General features: G+C 44.1%; 1 protein-coding gene across 2 annotated transcripts in view; it reads left to right on the top strand.

Annotated features, from left to right (window-relative positions):
* Window positions 1–20,266, top strand: part of igf2bp1 (insulin-like growth factor 2 mRNA binding protein 1) — a 154,185-nt gene that overhangs the window by 106,779 nt on the left and 27,140 nt on the right. For both annotated transcript variants that reach the window (XM_068013027.1, XM_068013028.1), the window contains exons 3-6: window positions 5,203–5,251; window positions 12,272–12,323; window positions 16,595–16,658; window positions 19,738–20,004. In XM_068013027.1, coding sequence (XP_067869128.1) covers window positions 5,203–5,251; window positions 12,272–12,323; window positions 16,595–16,658; window positions 19,738–20,004 — 432 coding nt within the window. The remainder of the gene's footprint in view (window positions 1–5,202; window positions 5,252–12,271; window positions 12,324–16,594; window positions 16,659–19,737; window positions 20,005–20,266) is intronic.

Genomic DNA, 20,266 nt, shown 5'->3' with positions numbered 1-20,266 from the left:
TAATGTAGCAGTTGTAATCTGCACTGATGACTCAATACTCTGGTATTAAATCGTACAGACCACAGAGGTCTTGGGTTCAATGCTCAGTTAGTACTGACTAGCTGATTGAGTTTTCATATAGCCTATGCTGCCCCCTTCGACTGGATGGAGTCATTTATTGATGAAATCAATAAATAAAACAGTATGACTCACAGCCTCCTGCACTTAGCTGAACACTTGGCAGAAACTCCATTATAATTGGAGGAGCTCAGAAAACTTGAGATTAGAGCAGGATCTGCGTGCATAAGGCTGTAATAAGGAGGTTTTACCCTGTGTCGGTCTATAGGCTTGAGGTTTGGATATGACAGTGTCTTGTATAGTCTATATGTGTATTCCTACCTTTTGGAACAGGCAGACTGCACTGGTGTAGGGTAAGGTACCATCCCTGGCTGGGTGGTAGTGCTCTCTTGTCTCTGATTCAGAAGGTTGTAGGATCAAGACCCACTCTTGACATAAATTCAAAGTCTAGGCTGATGTGCTAGTGCAGTTCTGAGGCAGGGCTGCACTGTCAGAAGTGTAGTCTTTCATTTGAGATGTGAGATGTAAACTGAGGCCCTCTCTGGCTGGACAAAAGATCCTTTAATTCTATCATGAAGAAAACGGGGAGTTTTGCCTGAGTTCTGATGAAAGGTCGCTGACCTGAAACGTTAACTTTGTTTTTCTCTCCACAGATGCTGCCAGACCTGCTGAGTATTTACAGCACTTGCTGTTTTTATTTTTGAGTTTCCTATTAGTGTCCTGACTAATATTTATCCCTCAATCAACAACTAAAAACATTATTATCTGGTCATTATCACATTGCTAATTGTGGGAGCTTTCTGTGCACAAACTGGCTGCTTAATTTCCTACAACAGTGACCACTCTTCAAAAAGTAGTTCTTTGGCTGTAAAATGCTTTGGGATATCTTGAGGTCATGAAAGGTACGATTAAAATACAAGTTCTTTATGTATAATATATTTTCCTAGCTTCTGAAATAGGTTGGTATATTCTTAGCTAGGGTAGGTTAAGTCACGAAACATAGAAAGACTTGCATTTATATAGCACCTTCTACAATCTTAGGACGTCCCAAATTGCTTTGCAGGCAATGAAGTGATGTTGAAGAGTAGTCATTGTTGTAACATGGGAATTTAGGTTAGAAGATGAAGAGTTAAACTGAACTGTTAGTACGACCACTGGTTTTATTTAGGGTACTGCGATCAATATGCTGTAGTCAGGGAGGCCTGCTGGCGTCTCCTGAGCCACATGCAGCTCTTTTGTGGCTGAAGTGCGGGTTCTTTGAATGCTTTCTTTAGCTGTCCTGCCCACACACTCTCCCGACATGAGAGGTGCAGGACGAGAAAGAATGGAATCAGCCGAAACCAAGCAGCCCGCCTTCCTACCACTCTGAACCAGCTAGCTTGTATGTTTTGAACTAATTGCACTGTATTAGCTATTTATTAGTGGGTTAGAAAGCAGTTCTCAGCTGTGTTACAATTTGCTCCTGACAATCGGAAACTTCAACTTGTAAATCACCTTTCTGAACTTTATTTTAGTAAATGGTCTTTATGCTTAACTCACTTGCCCTCCCTTTCTCAGAACTTAATGTGAGTTTTCATTTGATATTTTCCCAAATGGGTTTCTTCTTTCTTTCTTTTTCTTTTGGGCCTCCTTATCTCGAGAGACAATGGATAAGCGCCTGGAGGTGGTCAGTGGTTTGTGAAGCAGCGCCTGGAGTGGCTATAAAGGCCAATTCTGGAGTGACAGGCTCTTCCACAGGTGCTGCAGAGAAATTTGTTTGTTGGGCTGTTGCACAGTTGGCTCTCCCCTTGCGCCTCTGTCTTTTTTCCTGCCAACTACTAAGTCTCTTCGACTCGCCACAATTTAGCCCTGTCTTTATGGCTGCCCGCCAGCTCTGGCGAATGCTGGCAACTGACTCCCACGACTTGTGAACAATGTCACACGATTTCATGTCGCGTTTGCAGACGTCTTTATAACGGAGACATGGACGGCCGGTGGGTCTGATACCAGTGGCGAGCTCGCTGTACAATGTGTCTTTGGGGATCCTGCCATCTTCCATGCGGCTCACATGGCCACATTACCACATTGATTACCATATCTTTATCTCAAATGCGGGAGACTTTCTTCCTGATATCAGCAAAACTACATGAACTCTTTGTAAAATGTTGTTTTAAGGTTGTCTCTTGGGCAGTAGGAGTTAACAGACGCAACTTCCCATACAATAGGCTGGGGCTCTTTTCTCTAGAGAGGGAAGGCTGAGGGGTTTGGACCTGATAACAGTCTTTAACATTATGAAAGGGTTTTTAAAAAATTCTTTCTTGGGATGTGGGCATCACTGGCTAGGCCAGCATTTGTTGCCCATCCCTAAATTGTTCTTGAGAAGATGGTGGTGAGCTGCCTTCTTGAACCGCTGCAGTCCATCTGGTGCAAGTACACCCACAGTGCTGTTAGAAAGAGAGTTCCAGGATTTTGATCCAGTGACAGTGAAGGGTAAATGTGGAGAAGATGTTTCCAATGTGGGGGAGACCAGAACTAGAAGCCATAAATATAAAATAGTCACTAATAAATCCAAAGAGGAATTCAGGAGAAACTTCTTTATCCAAAGAGTGCTTAGAATGTGCAATGCATTACTACAAGGAGTAGTTGAAGGAAATGGCATGGATGCATTTAAGGGGAAGTTTGATAAACACATGCTTATAGGGTTAGAGAAAGAGGGCTGGGAGGTAAACCAGTTGGGTCGAACAGTCTGCTCTCTGTGCTGTAGGCTTGATGTAACATCCAATACAGAGTTACTCAACAGAGAGTCGGGATAAATGGGTCCTTTTCTGGTTGGCAAGATGTAACTAGTGGGTGCCACAGGGTTCGGTCCTTGGGCCCCAACTATTTAAAATCTATATTAATGACTTAGATGCAGGGATGGAAGGCACTATAGCCAAATTTGCAGATGTCACTAAAATAGGTGGAATAGTAAGTTGCAATAACGAAATAAGAAATTTACAAATGGATATGGATAGGTTAGGTGAATGGGCCAAAATTTGGCAGTTGGAGTTTAACATGGATAAGTGTGAGGTTATCCATTTTGGTCAGAAGAATGGAAAGGCAAATTATTATCTAAATGGAGAGAAACTTCAAAGTGCTTCGGTGCAGAGGGATCTGGGTGTCCTCATGTATGAATCGCAGAAAACTAGTATGTAGGCACAGCAGGTAATAAGGAAGGCAAATGAAATTTTGGCATTTATTGTTAAAGGAATAGAGTATAAAAGTAGGGAAGTGTTGCTGCAACTGTACAAGGCATTAGTGACACTGCACCTGGAGTATTGCGGACAGTTTTGGTCCCCTTACTTGAGAAAGGATGTAGTTGCATTGGAGGCAGTTCAGAGGAGGTTCATTAGATTGATTCCAGAGATGAGGGGTTTGTCTTATGAAGAGAGATTGATCAGTTTAGGCCTTTACTCTCTGGAGTTTAGAAGAATGAGAGGAGATCTAATTGAGGTATATAAGATGATTAAGGGGATTGACAAAGTAGACGTCGAGAGGATGTTTCCTCTGGTGGGGCAATCTAGAACAAGACGTCATAGTTTTAGGATAAGGGGTAGCAGATTTAAAACAGAGATGAGGAGAAATTACTTCTCTCAAAGGGTCGTAAGTCTGTGGAATTCACTACCCCAGAGTGCGTTGGATACCGGGACATTGAGTAAATTTAAGGAGCAGATAGACAGATTTTTAATTAGTAATGGGTTGAAGGGTTGTGGCGAAGGGGCAGGAAAGTGGAGTTGAGGCCGAGATGAGATCAACCATGATCATATTGAATGGCGGAGCAGGCTCGAGGGGCTGAATTGCCTACTCCTGCTCCTAGTTCTTATGTTCTTATCAGTGCTTTGTGTGAGTTTGTGACTCAAACTCACACTGCGTTCTGTTTCCCAAGGCACTTCATCGAGGTATAATAAAGAAAAAGATGTTGAGCAAAGATGGAGACATTAGGAAGTGTCACCAAAAGTTTGGTCCAAGAGGAGGGTTTTGAAGGACCTGGGAAGGTGGAGGGGAATTCCAGAGTGTGGGACAAAGATGCCCTCGGCATGTCCACTAATGGTGAGGGGAAGGGAAGGGGGTTCCACAAGAGGTCAGTTAGAGAATTTTGGAGGTGGTGGGGGTGGGATTTGAAGTGCTGCAGGTGGTTACAGAGATAGGTAGGGGGGTGGGATTTTTAGAGCTGGAAGAGGTCACTGGGATAAAAAGGGGGCATTGGGTTGGTAGGGCTGGAGGAGATTACAGAGATGGGGTGGGAGCGGTGAGGGCCATGCAGGAATTTATACATAGGAATAAGAATTTTAAATTTGAGGACTTGGGGGCAATGGGAACCAAATTAGCTCCGTCAGGATAGGGGGTGTTGGGTGAGAGGGACTTGGTGCGGAAAAGCATACGGACAACAGAGTTTCAGAGGAGCTGAAGGTTATGGAGGTTGGAGGATGGAAGGCTGGCCAGGAGACTAATAGAATAGTGGAGTCTGGAGGTAACATCGTTCTACACCAGGGATGCTCGAGTGCCTTTGAACTTGAAGGAGTGAAGATGGGATTTATACTGGGGGTGGGGGGGGCAACCAAGATGTGAGATAGTAAAGGTTTTTGTTGGGGTTAGAAGTGGAGGTGCGGAAATTATTGTGCAAATTGATGGCTGGAGAACTTTGCCAAATGGAGTGCAAAAGTCTAACCAGTTGGAGCAGCACCAAGATCAGCAAGTTGAGATATTTAGAACCGAGTGGGACAGGAAGTTGTTCTCCAATTTATCGTGAAAATATCCGTGAGTCAGCGAGGTGTACGATAACAGTGAATGTACCAGTATACAAGACAGTCCAGTATTCCATTAACAATGAATGTACTCGTATGCTGCATAGCTGGCCATACAATATCAATGATTGTGCACCAGTAAACAGCTAAAAATGCACTCGACATGCAAGAGTTTGGCAGAGCAGAATCTGCAGTTGTTCTGAGACATGTTTTGTCACTATACTAGTTGCTTTCCCATTATAGATGTGGGTTTGTCACCATACAGGTGGATACAGGGTGAGAATTTCACAAAAGAGCAAAAATAAAAGAAGCTTACCACAAAACACGAAGAAGCTAACAGCCAACCCTATTTATTCACCCGTCCATTTTGTTTCTTTAACAGGAGTCGCAAGATCCAGATCCGGAACATTCCACCACATATGCAGTGGGAGGTAACAAAATAATATTTATTATTTTTACTCATTTATAATCTTATGTTTCAATTTCCCCTTCCCTAGCTGCTTTTCTGCTTTCTCACATTCCCTCTATACTCTCCTCATCAAACACTCCTAGGGCAGGTACAGCATTGGATAAGATAGAGAATAAAGCTCCCTCTACAAAAGATATGTCAGAAAGTAACTTGTGAACAGGACATAAGAGGGCTACAAAAGGATATAGATAGATTAAGTGAGTGGGTAAAGACCTGGTAAATGGAGTATAATGTGGGAAAGTGTGAAATTGTTCACTTTGGTAGGAAGAATAAAAAAAGAAGCATATTATCTAAATGGTGAGAGATTGCAGAGCTCTGAGATGCAGAGGGATCTGGGTGTCCTCGTGCATGAATTGCAAAAGGTTAGTATGCAGGTACAGCAAGTAATTAGGAAAGCTAATAGAATGTTATTGTTTATTGTGAGAGGAATTGATTACAAAAGTAGGGAGGTTATGCTTCAGCTTTACAGGGCATTGGTGAGACCACATCTGGAGTACTGTGTACAGTACTGGTCTCCTTATTTAAGGAAGGATGTAAATGCGTTGGATGCAGTACAGAGAAGGTTTACTAGACTAATACCTGGAATGGGTGGGCTGTCTTATGAGGAAAGATTGGACAGGCTAGGCTTGTATCCGCTGGAATTTGGAAGAGTAAGAGGCGACTTGATTGTAACATATCAGATTCTGAGGGGTCTTGACAGGGTGGATGTGGAAAGGATGTTTCCCCTTGTGGGCGAATCTAGAACTAGGGGTCACTTTAAAAATAAGGGGTCGCCCATTTAAGACAGAGATGAGGAGAATTTTTTTCTCTGAGGGTCATGAGTCTTTGGAATTTTCTTCCTCAAAAGGTGGTGGAAGCAGAGTCTTTGAATATTTTTAAGGCAGAGGTAGATAGATTCTTGATAAGCAAGGGGTGTGGGGGGCTGTCAGTGGTAGGTGGAAATGTGGAGTAATCATTTCAGCCATGAACTTATTGAATGGTGGAGCAGGCTCGAAGGATCGGATGGCCTACTCCTGCTCCTAATTCGTATGTTCGTGTGTACACTGTCCTCATTAAACACTCCCAGGGCAGGTACAGCACGGGGTTAGATACAGAGTGAAGCTCCCTCTACACTATCCCATCAAACACTCCCAGGACAGGTACAGCACGGGGTTAGATACAGAGTAAAGCTCCTTCTACACTGTCCCATCAAAAACTCCCAGGGCAGTGACTGCACGGGTTAGATAGAGAGTAAAGCTCCCTCTACGCTGTCCCATTAAACACTCTCGGTAGCTAGGAACCGTGGGCTGGTATTTCTCATCCTCAAGCCCCTTACCACCACCCTGGCTATGTTAAGTTGACTCAGATCAGTGATGGAGCCTGGTACCATTTCCTGTTCACTGTTTAAACTTTTTGTGAGCCATCAAGTGGAGCCAGGCCCACTTTGTTACCAACTACGAAGCAGTAACTATTGCTCAGAGAGGATGACGGACTCTTTCAATTCAACTCAAAAGTGAATGTGTATGGACTGAATTATTATCTATGGAGGAGAATTAATGTAACATAGTAATTATCTGATGAATGAGAAGCAGAAACTAGTGCTGTTGACAGTGCCGGGGGTGTGGCTGTTGATTGGCCGAGACCTCCTTTTATTCCTGGGGCTATTTTCATTTGCATTCTGGGAGAATAACACTTGCTTTTGCTAAACCGAGCTCCCTCTTCCAAGCCGCACACTGTATATTGGAAACGTCAGTCTCTCACGGAGGATCTTTCATTCTCACCAAGCTGTTTTCTATCAAGAAGGTCATTAGGATGGAATTTGGATCTTGTCGGTCCTTTTAATGGGCGTTAAATGGGTGCAACGAGGCCCAATATTTGGGGGGGAACAGGGTGATGTTTCAGGCGTCCCTAGTAGCAACTAAAACAGCGTCAGGCCCTATTGGTGTTACGACTGAGGTGGGAGGAGTGCACTATTTATTCTAGTCACACTTCTCCACAGGCCACAACATATATTTAAATTTTCCCACTTACCAAAACGATCAATCATATCTTTCCCCAAAATAAAGCACACCAACCAGGTTTCTTTAATAAACAACAAAATTATAAGTTTATTAGAAACCAGGTTTTAACCAATAATGAAATACACACAAATTGAAATACTAAAGTCCTTTATTTATCCTAGCCCTCACACACACACACACTAGTTAACTGGGGAAAAAATAAAAGGGATTTTTGTTCACAGCTGTTACAAAGAAATACAAGGAATAAAAATAAACACTTAGGCTGAAAAGAAGGTATTAATAGATGTCCGTTGTGTTGGTTTGACGTCCCAAATGCGTATCGATAGCTGTCAATGGGATCGTCCTAGAACAGTTCTTTCCAGTTGATGATGTTGATCAGTTTGGGTAGGCTTTCCAAGAGATGCATCTACAGAGGCTCCAAATAGGTCTTACAGCAGGAATGCAGTAACTAGGTTTCAGTTCCCACACATTTGATGCAAAGTTCCTTAAAAGATGCAGGGTTTCTTCAAATGCAAGAGGAAATAGGAATCTGCCACTTTGGAAATACCGGGTTTTTTTTCAAAAGAGAGAGATGAACTGTCTTCTCCTGGCAGACAGGAAGCAATTGGCTTTTTTTTTTAAACAGTTCAAATGGAAACCAAAACTTTCAAAAGTCAAGTCTCCTGATGTCTATAAATCATGGCCTGTCACTGCTTTGTAAACATCTCTCCAAGTCAAAAACATCCCTGCTGGGTTTTTATCTGAAAACAGGTGCCTTCCAGTAATTGTTTACAGTTCAAACTCAGTCCAAAACTTCTGGTAACTTTAAAAAAAACACCCAAAGTTCCAGCATCTATGGACTTCTTTTCAGTTTTAAAACACAAATTGTCAAAACTTAACAAAAAAATGGAAACGCTCATAACAGTATGTAATTGAGAAGCCTAACCATCACTATTAGGATCCGTTGATGTCCCGAGGAACAGAGCAAGCCACAGGGCCTACTCATTTCCTCTTCACCTCCCACTGGATTCAACCCAGCAACCAGCTGGAAACTCTAAGGAAAAGGCACGCTTTCGTACTTTCAAACAAAAACAGAAAATGCTGGAAATACTCAGCAGATCAGGCAGCATCTATGGGGAGAAAAGCAGGGTCATTGCTTCAGGTTGGTGACTACTTTTCTCTCCACAGATGCTGCCTGACCTGCTGAGCATTTCTAGCATTTTCTGTTTTTGTTTCAGATTTCCAGCATCTGCAGTATTTTGCTTTTGTTTTAGTAGCTTTATTTTTGAATTCACCGGAAACGCATTTGTGTAGATGAGAGAGCTGCTTGTAAAGGCACCATAGGCAAAGCTAGTTTGCCCATTATTTAGATAAGGTCTGAGGCCCAATTTTGGGCCTACCTCAGGCCTCCCAGTTCAGGAGCATGTTGCAGACGCCTTGCAGTTTTCGCCTCGAAAGTTGGACCTGCATTCCAGTAAGTCCCTCTCTGTGATTGGTTTATTTGTTGCTTCTCTTCTTCTCTATCTTTTTTCTATGACTAATATGCCTGTTGATCTCTCAACAGCAATTGTATTTATATAGCGTCTTTAACGTAGTAAAACGTCCCAAGGTGCTTCACAGGGCATATTCAAACACAATTTGATAACGAGCTACAAAAGGAGATATTAGGACAGGTGACCAAAAGAGGTAGGTTTTAAGGAGCATCTTACATGGAAACATAGAAGATAGGCAAGCCTGCTCCGCCATTCATAATGATCATGGCTCATCATCCGACTCAGTAACCTGTTCCCGCTTATGCCCCATACCCGTTGATCCCTTTAGACCCAAGAGCTATATCGAACTCCTTCTTGAAAACATATAATGTTTTGGCCTCAACTGCTTTCTGTGGTAGCTAATTCCACAGGCTGACCACTCTCTGGGTGAAGAAATTTCTCCTCATCTCAGTCCTGAAATGTTTCCCCCATATCCTTAGACTATGACCCCTGGTTCTGGACTCCCCAACCACCGGGAACATCCTTCCTGCATCTACCCTGTCAAGTCCTGTTAGAATTTTATAGGTTTCTATGAGATTTCCCCCTCACTCTTCTGAACTCCAGCGAATATAATCCTAACCGACTCAATCTCTCCTCATACGTCAGTCCCGCCACCCCAGGAATCAGTCTGGTAAACCTTCGATGCACTCCCTCTATAGCAAGAACATCCTTCCTCAGATAAGGAGACCAAAACTGCACACAGTATTCCAGGTGTGGCCTCACAAAGACCCTGTATAATTGCAGCAAGACATCCCTGCTCCTGTACTCGAATCCTCTCGCTATGAAGGTCAACATACCATTTGCCTTTTTTACCGCCTGTTGCACCTTCAGTGACTGCCATTCGGAAAAAGACCCATTTATCCCTATACTTTGTTTCCTGTCCGCCAACCAATTTTCTATCCATCGCAATACACTACCCCCAATCCCATGCGCTTTAATTTTACATTCTAATCTCTTATGTGGGACTTTGTCAAAAGGCTTCTGAAAGTCCAAATAAACCACATCCACTGGCTCCCCCTCATCAACTCTACTAGTTACATCCTCGAAGAATTCCAGTAGATTTGTCAAGCATGATTTCCCTTTCGTAAATCCATGCTGACTCTGCCCGATTCTACCACTGTTCTCTAAGTGCTCTGCTATAAAATCTTTGATAATGGACTCTAGAATTTTCCCCACTACCGACGTCAGGCTGACTGGTCTATAATTCCCTGCTTTCTCTCTACCTCCCTTTTTAAATAGTGGGGTTACATTAGCTACCCTCCAATCTGTAGGAACTGTTCCAGAGTCTATAGAATCTTGGAAGATGACCATCAATGCATTCACTATTTCTAGGGCCACTTCCTTAAGTACTCTGGGATGCATACCATCAGGCCCTGGGGATTTATCAGCCTTCAATCCCATCAATTTCCCCAACACCATTTCTCTACTAATACTGACTTCTTTCAGTTCCTCTCTCTCACTAAGCCCTGGTATGATATTTGTGTCCTCCTTTGTGAAGACAGAACCAAAGTATGCATTTAGTTGGTCAGCCAGTTCTTTATTCCCCATAATAAATTCCCCTGTTTCTGACTGTCAGGGACCTACATTTGTCTTCACCAGTCTTTTTCTCTTCACATACCTATAGAAACTTTTACAGTCAGTTTTTATGTTCCCGGCAAGCTTGCTCTCGTTCTCTTATTTTCCCCTTCTTAATCAATCCCTTGGTCCTCCTTTGCTGAATTCTAAACTGCTCCCAATCCTCAGGTCTGTTGTTTTTGCTGGCAAATTTATATGCCTCTTCCTTGGATCTAATGCTCTCTCTAATTTCCCTTGTAAGCCATGGTTTGGCTATCTTTCCCATTTTACTTTTGCGCCAGACAGGGATAAACAATTGTTGCAGTTCATCCATGCGCTCTTAAATGTTTGCCATTGCCTATCCCTTTAAGTAACGTTTCCCAATCCGTCATGGCCAACTTGCGCCTCATACCTTCGTAGTTTCCTTTACTAAGATTCAGGACCCTTGTCTCCGAATCAACTACGTCACTCTCCATCTTGATGAAGAATTCTATCATATTATGGTCACTCGTCCTCAAGGGGTCTCGCACTAGATCGTCAATTATTCCTCTCTCATTACACAATACCCAGTCTAGGATGGCCTGTTCTCTAGTTGGTTCCTCAACGTATTGGTCCAGAAAACCATCCCATATACACTTCAAGAACTCCTCCTCTATAGTATTGTGACTAATTTGATTTGCCCAATCTATATGCAGATTAAAATCACCCATAATTACATTAAAGGAGGAGAGAGCGGTGGAGAGGTTTAGGGAACGGAATTCCAAAGCTTTGGGCCTTGGCAGCTGATGCCACGGCTGCCAATGACACTCAGAGATGCATCAAAGGCCAGATTTATTGCTATTTCAGAAGGTTGTAGAGCTGGAGGAGGTTATAGAAATGAGGAGAAGATGGTGGGCTTTAACCCTCACAGTTTCTAGTTCCATTGAAGGGGCCACACCTCAAATAAGCTTGATCTGTCTTTTTCTTTTTTCAGATACTGGCTGACCTGCTGTGTATTTGCAGAATTTTCTATTTTAATTTCAGCTTTCTACCATTTTCAATTTTCCTTTCTAATAGTTGGGACAAAGGATTTAACAGCGTAAACTCCAGGAACCAGCTCATAGCACTGACTCCTAAAATGTGACACAACGCCAGAAATCTTAGTTAAGACTGTTTGAGGTTTACACTGTTGGGAAGATTGTGCTATTGCCCTGAGCCCAACTATAAAATGTAGCTTATACTTGGACTGTGTGTTGTTGCACTACCCAACCCTCTTTTTCCTCTGAAGTTGGAAAAGCAAGTCGTGCATTTGTGCCTCTGAATGGATTGTTCTTGGTCTCACACTCATTGATAGCTTTGCAAACAGTGTCCCCTTTATATGGGACAAAGAAAACCACAATCAACTTCCTCCTATCACCCACTGGGCACAGCCCATCCCTGGAATTCTTAATGTGCCACCCAGCTCCTCATACACGCACACACGCACACACAGACACACAAACAAACACAAGCGCACAGACACATAAATACTGTAGTAATTTTGGACTCCTATCACCTTCCACACATGCATACAGAAATGCACATATGTATACACACACACACGTGCACAAGCAGATGCACGTGTGCACAGACACATGCTACCCACACACATGCAACTCACATGCATGCAAAGACACATGCATGCACGCACATCTGTTCCATCATCTGTAATAATATGGAACTCCATCACCTATTTCTTTGAAGCAGATGAAGAAGCTGGGCTTTGCGGAGAGAATGGAGGCTGAATTAGTTTTGGATTACTGTAGCACAGAGCTAGCACAGGCAAGATGGGCCGAATGGCTTCCTCCTGTGCTGGAAATTTTGATGGTTCTAACAAGATGGATGCTTTGCTCTTGCCTTTACTCCACTACTGCTAATTGTCTTTTGTCTGTTCGGCAGGTGTTGGATGGATTGCTAGCCCAGCATGGAGCTGTGGAAAATTGTGAGCAAGGTATGCGATCGTTTCATTCCATGTTGACGACTGGCTGACCTTTCACACCCTTTATAAATCGCTCCTGTTTTAGCCTCATTGATGTCTGGCACAGAGTGTGGGTTAATGGTGAATGGTGTAGAGCGAAGGATAATTAGATCTCTGGAGACGTGTACCCATTTGTATCCCTTTCTCTCTTGGTAAGATGTCTCAGCTCAGACGCACAGCCTCGATTTCACCCAAGTGGAATTTCAGAGAGGGTTTGCCTCCCCCAGATTGTGGCTGAGCTAAACACGTTAGATTCCGAGCTCAGTCAAGTTAACATGTTCTCAGGTGAGTGGTGTTTCAGTTGGCTTCCATACATCTGCACACAGAGAGGGAAATCAGCCAGGGCTCCTGCATCTTGAGTGCTATATAGTGACCCTTCCCTGGAAGTGTGAGAGTCTGTAAGTGTGCATGTGCCTATATGGTGTATTCATTTGTGAGTGTCTGTGTATGTCTTTGTGTGTCTAAACCTGTATGTGTGTGGACGTGTGTGTGCGAGTGTGTTTGTATGTGGGTGTGTGTCTGTGTGTGTAAGTGTGGCTGTGCATTTGTGTGTGCAAGTTGCAAGTGTACATGAATGTGGGTGTGTGCAAGTGCGTGTGTGTATGCAAATGTGTGTGTATGAGTGTGTGGGCAAGTACAGGTGTGCATGCGAGTGTGTGTGAATGTGGATGTGTGTGTGATCAGTGTCAACTGTTACACCCAAATTGAAGAGCTTGTCACCACCTACATGTGAAGTGTGACCACTTGCTTAAGCAGCAGGTGCACCCAGTGCCCATGGAGAGTTTGTCAAGTGTCAACACCTTCAGAAGTGGAGTCAAGGGGGTTGTGGGGGTCCTGTGTGAACCATGGGAAATAACAGAAAAGAAAGTGGTTTTATTTGAACGTTTGTGGATTGTGGCGGTGATGTGACATTATACAGAGGCTGACATCCACTGGCCCCAAGGTCAGGCCAGGGCCGCTTTCAGCCTAGTGGACACAGCAGAAATACAAAACTGGAAGTGAGTGCCATATCTACCCGCAGGTAAAATGCAGAAAACTCCACCAGTTATCCCTCCCCAAACATTCATGTCTCTCTGCTGCAATGAGGGTTAACAATACAGTCTGTTTCCACAAAAATTCTTCCTGGTGACCGATGCCCAAAAAATAAATTAGCTTTTTGTATTTTCTAATTTCAGCCAATGCTAATGTAGCATTTGCTTCCCCACTGCTGAGATATTTAAAGAGGAACCCTCCTAAACTCCGTCCTGTCTTCCCCCATTGTCATAGGGTCAATCCGACACAGATCGAGGCCATTCGGCCCATCGAGTCCGTGCTGGCTTGTGGTTTACAAATTGTGATTTAAAATCCCCTCTGCCTGTATTGATCCATTTTGATTCCAGTTTTTTTAAGCCACTGCCTCCGGCAGCTGGATTCCCCTCTCCAGTTTTTCCAATTTTCTTCTAATCCCAGATCAGGATTAAGGACCTCAACTACCTGCTGGAGGACAGTTTTGCAGTTGTCAGCCATTCATCAATAGCCCACCCAAACAGCCATGCTTTCTGCGTAAGCCTAAAGAGTGGGTGGGGTCGATTTTTACCTAACTCACCAGGCAAGAAACCCATGGGATGCCGGTTTTATCTCCCCCGCCCCTCCACCCAATATTAAAGCTTCATTGACTTCAATGGAAAGTAAAAGCCGGGTGTGGGAGGGGGTAAAATTAGGGTTGCACCCAATCCTGCCAGTTTCCAGGCGGGCAAGTTAGGGTCAGAATTGCACTCCCCCACCCCCCCCCCCCCCCACCCCACCCCCAACTCTAGCAAGTGTCAACTGGCTATTCAACCGTGGGAATATCATGGTTGACAACGACCCCATGTTTGGAATCAGAATACTTGCTTACATGCCAGGATAGCAATCAGGAGCAGGGAGAGTGTCTGATAGTTCCTGCACACTAGAGAAGGTCCAGGTATGACCCGTTGTAGCTGGTACCCCAGCAGAGAACAGCTTCTGCCCCAAGTGCTGGCAGAATGTAACACCAGTGGTTTTTACTTGGTGCTTCTGTTTGTAAACCACAGGCGGATCAGTAATGGCAGCGGCTGGAGAAAGCAGCTGGTTGAGTTCAGCTGCTGAGAGTGACATTGATCTGACTGCAGAGTATCAGAGTAAAGTAACCGGTTTACTGGCTTTAACCCAAACTGACTGTAGCCCATTGAACCTGGAGCCTGATCCTAACCACAAACCACTGAAGCCAGCAACACTGCAGCTGGGATTGGCTCTGCTCCAGATGCTCAGTCATTTAGTTGAATGAAGAGAGGGGACAAAATCCCATCTTTGGTAAGAAATCTGAACAAAGCTGAATAAATTCACAAGCCAAACTGTCTGAATTGGGAGTTCTGGGGAGATGGGAGGAAATGGTCCCATGATATGACATTTTAAGTCAAAAAAGGTTGGGGCTAGTGAAGGGGTATGAAAGGAAACAAAAAAAAGACTTACATTTATATTTACACTTACATTTATACAGTACCTTTTACAAACTCCGTGCAGGCGATGAAGTACTTTTTGAAGTGCGGTCACTGTTGTAATGTAGGAAACAAGGCAGCCAATTTGTGCACAGCAAGATCCCACATACAACGATGAGATAAAATGGACAGATAACCTATTTTCTTTTGTGATGTTGATTGAGTGATAAATATTGACCAGGACATACGGGTGAACGCCCCTGCTCTTTTTCGAAATAGTGCCGTGGGATCTTACATTTACCTGCAAAGGCAGATGGGACCTCGGTTGAATGTCTTAGCTGAAAGTCCGCGCCTGTGATGCTGCAGCACTCCCTCAGTGCTGCACCAGAAGAGTCAGCCTAGATATTATGTTCGAATTTCTGGGGTAACGACTCCGAGGTGAGAGTGCTAATGAGCCACAGCTGACATATAACTATCAGATACACAAGCACAGGGCTAGGTTAGTTGTGAGCGCAGGTTCACTGCGACGCTTGAAAAGGAACTGGACTAATTCCTTGGGTTGACAAATATCACTGAAAGCAGAAGGTAGGTGGGGCTTGGCCTTGTTCCCCACAGTTGCTGTGATCTCCTGGAACCTGTTTTTGATCACCTTAGGGGATGAAATTTCCTAGATTTTATTCCCCTGAATTTGATCCAGGGTTTATTTTTAAATATATTTCCTGCCTCTCCCTGGAGATTTTCTGACGCTAAGTGAGAAGGAACATTGATAGTTGTGATGCTCTATTGTGTTGTTACTGGGGAAACAACAACAACTTGTATTTCACCTTTAGCATTAAAATACATCCCAAGGTGCTTCACAGGAGCATGAAAAACAAATGTTGACACCGAGTCACATAAGGAGATATTAGGACAGATGGTCAAAAACTTGGTCAAAGAGGTAGCTTTTAAGGAGCATCTTAAAAGAAGAAAATGAGGCAGAGAGGTTTTAAGGAGGGAATTCCTGAGCTTCGGGTCTAGGAATCCGAAGGTACAGCCGGCAGTGGTGGAGTGATTAAAGTCAAGGATGCTCAAGAGGCTGGAATTAGAGGAGCACAGATATCTCGGAGTGTTGTGGGGCTGGAGGAGATTACAGAGATAGGGAGGGGCGAGGCCATGGAGAGATTTGAAAACAAGGATGAGGATTTTAAAATCAAGGTGTGCTTGACTGGGATCCAATGTCGGTCAGTGAGCACAAGCCAGCTGGTCTTTACCAGTCCCATTGTTTATGTATGTACTTATAGCTCTGAGCAGATGTGACAAGTGCAGACCAATACTGGGAGTGAGGGTGGGGGGGGTGATAGGTGAGCGAGTGAATGAGGGTGGAAGGAAGGAGGGTAGCGAGTGAGGGAGGGTAGCGAGTGAGGGAGGGTGTGAGTATCTGACGGAGGGAGGGAATGAGTGAGTGGGGGAGTAATCTGATGAAATGTTAATTGAAAACTTGGCCAAACCTCGAACCATTCCCAGCTCTCGTCCACTCTCCTGGGTAAATGCGGATTCAATCCATGCAGTGTCTTTCAGCCGACTATATTTGTCTCTGGCTTCTGGAGCCCAGATTTTATGCTTTTTATATACTGCTAAAAAAACTTTCAATATAAAGTCCCTAAACATGCTGATGTGAGTGTAGTTGCTGATTTTGAAATGTAAATTCACTTACTGTGGTTCACATGCACAAGCCCCTTGTGTTGGTTTGCACTGTCTGTGCCTCTCAGGAGGAGTTTACCTGGACATCGAAGAGACTTGACTGACATCTGCTTTTCTCTCTGACTCTAGTTAATACAGAAACCGAGTCGGCAGTGGTGAATGTTACATATGGAACTAAGGACCAAGCCAGACAGTAAGTATCTTAGAATGATACGGTACGGAAGGCCATTCGGCCCATCATGCCTGTGCCAGCTCCTTGAAAGAGTTATCCGATTCGTCCCGCTCCCTTGCTCTTTCCCCATAGCCCTGCAAATTTTCCTTTTCAAGTATTTATCCGATTTCCTTTTGCAATTTATTATTGAATCTGCTTCCACTGCCCTTTCAGGCACTGAATTCCAGAAAATAGCCACTCACTGCAATAAAAATATTCTCCTCATCTTCCCCTCTAGTTCTTTTGCCAACTACCTTAAATTTGTGTCCTCTGCTTACTGACCCTTCTGCCATTGGAAACCCTTTCTCCTTATTTACTCTATCAAAACTCTTCATGATTTTGAACACCTCTATTAAATCTCCCCTTAACTTTCTCTGCTCTAAGGAGAACAATCCTGACTTCTCTAAGTCTCTCCACATCACTCCCTGGTATCATTGTGGTAAATCTCCTCTGCGCCCTTTTCATGGCCTTGACATCCTTCAAACCCAATACCCTGGTTTGGGATTGGGACTGTTCTATGCTTGGATCTCACTGTTTTTTTTTAGCAAATCTATCTTCCCTGAACTCTATAACCAGCTGAGAGGATGAACCAGCTCCAGCCTGAACAAATGGCAGTTAACTGAATTTATCTCCACTGTAGTTAGCTTCCACTTTGCTTCCAGATGTCCCTGGAGACAGGGCTGCACAGAAATGCCATCTTTAGAGTAACTTGGTTTGATGGCTGGCATAAGGGTTGCTGACTGAGGTTGGACAGATTCCTGAAAGAGTCATCACATGACCTCATGCCTCTGACCACCCCACCCCCACACTACTTCCATTGGTTGCCTGACATGCCCATCTTTGCATTATCTCGGCTCCCCACAGCCAATTGGAAAGCAAACACGAACACCTCCATTCAGTCCGCTTGCGCAACCCCAACCTTCCTGTCGTTTGTCAATTTAATTCTTCACCTTGTTCCCACTCTGACCTTTCTATCCTTGGCCTGCTACAGTGTTCCAAAGAGGCTCAATGCAAGCTCGAGGAACAGCACCTCATGTTTCAACTGGGCACTTTACAGCCTTCTGGACTCAACAATGAGTTCAGTAGTTTTAGATCATGACCTCTGCTCCCATTTTTTTTCCTTTCCTCATGGTTTTTTTTTTGCTGGGTTGTTTCCCCCCCACCCCTGCTTCTTTCTTAATCTCTTTACTCTTGTGTTTTGGACAGCTGCTATACAGCCATCTACACCTCATTCAGACACATCTTTTTGTTTCTTTACTTGGCTTTGTATCATGAAACCCTTCGTCATTTAATCTCTCCTGTCCTCCACCCTATCACACACTCCCCCATTCACTTGTTCAAGACCTATTACATTTCTAACCTTTGCCAGTTCTGATGAAAGGTCACTGACCTGAAACGTTAACTCTGCTTCGCTCTCCACAGATGCTGCCAGACCTGCTGAGTATTTCCAGCATTTTCTATTTTCGTTTCATCATTACCTGATTGGACTATCAGTAAAACAACCTTTTTCTAGCAAATAACACTGCTCCCCCACCCCCCAAGTCTAATACTTTTCAACTAATAAACATAAATGTTCAAAGAAATGCTTTTAAAAAACAATTTTTTCAATGCCCCTATGATTTTTCTGCTGTGTGTTGCTCCCAGCAGTGTCTGGGAGATAACTCTAATTCCTAGAGACTCCAGGGCAATCTTGGAGGGTTGGCAACTGCTAGCTGGAAGGTGACCTCAACCTAGGTCAGCAATGGAGCAGCAGTTACTGGGACAGAATTAGCAGTCAGTTGAATGCACTTGCTGTTATTAGTGTGTGAAAAAAGCAAAACAATAATTTGTGACGTGGAAGGGTCAGAGTGTGATTTGCAAAGCGCCACAGATTGTTGGATTATTTGCACTGCTCTGCGATCAGCTTCATAAAAATGGGAGCTTGCCCTCCACCTCATCTGTGAATTTCTAGAAGTTGCTGCACTTGCGCTGTTACAACAAATTGACACAAAGTTAGGGCTGGTACTTCACCCTTTTAATGATAAGATTTATGTTTGTGCAACACCACTCTCTTTTCAGCCCAGGAGAAACAGTGGAGTCTCACTGCTGAAGTTAGCAATCTGTTCCAAAGACTTTTTTGTTTGTTTTTCCTTCTGCCTTTTTTCTCCCTCTCTCAATCCCAATCTTTCTTTCCCACTCTGTATCTAATTTGACTTTAATTCACCCTAATTCCATTCCATCATTCCTCTCTTTCTTTCTCTATCTTTAAACTTCATTGCGTAAGTGACACTGTTGGTCCTAAATGCCCTGCTGCCCTCACTCACCATTATCCCTCACACTAACACCAATTTGCAATGTAAATTTCGTTTGAGCTGAAAGGTGAGAAAACTAATTTAACGAACAGTATTAAATTAGCCGAGATGCCGCACTCTAGCAAAATCTGGGCCAGTGATTTCTGAAGAAGTTTGTGGACCCGATGATTTGTCCTTCGAAGCCAAATTAGCTGGTGCGGTCGGCCTCAGCAGATTGCCCCTACCTGGTGGTGGATGGAAGCTGCTGGTGATGGTGAGGGTGAGTTCACCTTCAGGGAGCTAGAGATTTAGAAAGACCGAACAGGCTGCAGAAAAGAGATGGCTGAGGGGGGGGGGGGGGGGGGGTGACCTAATAAAGGTCTTTAAAGTTATGAAGGGGTTTGATAGGGTAGACGCAGAGGAGACGTTTCCACTCGTGGGGAAGACCTAAATGAGGGGTCATAAATATAAGATAGTCGCTAATCAATAGGGAATTCAGGAGAAAATTCTTTACCCAGAGAGTGGTGAGAATGTGGAACTCACAAGCACAAGGAGTGGTTGAGATGAATTGTATAGATATGTTTACAAAGAAGCTAGATAAACAGTAGAGGGAGAAAGGAATTGACAGATACGTTGATGGGGTGAGTTAAAATAAAGTGGGAGGAGGGTCGTGTGGAGCATAAACACTGGCACTGATGAGTTGGGCTGATTGGCCTGTTTCTGGGCAGTAAATTGTAACTTGGGCCGAAAATAGAAATGGCATCTATTGTTTCTCCATCTCTTTCCCTCAGAGCAATAACGAAACTGAATGGCTACCAGCTGGAGAACTACAGTCTGACAGTCACCTACATCCCAGATGAACAGGCAGTGCAGCAAGGGCAGGAGGTGGGCCGCAGAGGGTTCAGTGGGAGGGGCCCTCCTCAGCAAGGCTCAGCAGCTCCCACAAAGCAGCAGTTCGACATTCCTCTACGGATCCTGGTCCCAACCCAGTTTGTGGGAGCCATTATCGGAAAAGAAGGAGCCACCATTCGGAATATCACCAAACAAACGCAATCCAAGTAAGATACTCCTACCATGCTTTACACTCTCCAGACTGCTCAGTGAACAGTAAGTGGTCATCCAAATTTGCGCAGTCCAATCCTTTACTCTGATCTCCTCTTCCTGCTGCCTGTGGGGTGTTGACACTCTTAATGGTTAGGCAACAAGCTCATCCCACCTCCTAAACCAAGACCAATCATGACCTAGGAGCATAGGAACAGGAGGGGTCCATTCAGCCCCTCCAGCCTGCTCCACTGTTCAATAACATGATAGGCCAAGTGG

The sequence above is a fragment of the Heterodontus francisci genome, chromosome 33 (genome assembly GCF_036365525.1).
Source record: "Heterodontus francisci isolate sHetFra1 chromosome 33, sHetFra1.hap1, whole genome shotgun sequence".
Classification (NCBI taxonomy): Eukaryota; Metazoa; Chordata; class Chondrichthyes; order Heterodontiformes; family Heterodontidae; genus Heterodontus; species Heterodontus francisci.
Note: the sequence above shows the minus strand (reverse complement) of the source record. Positions and strands in the feature narration are given on the sequence as shown.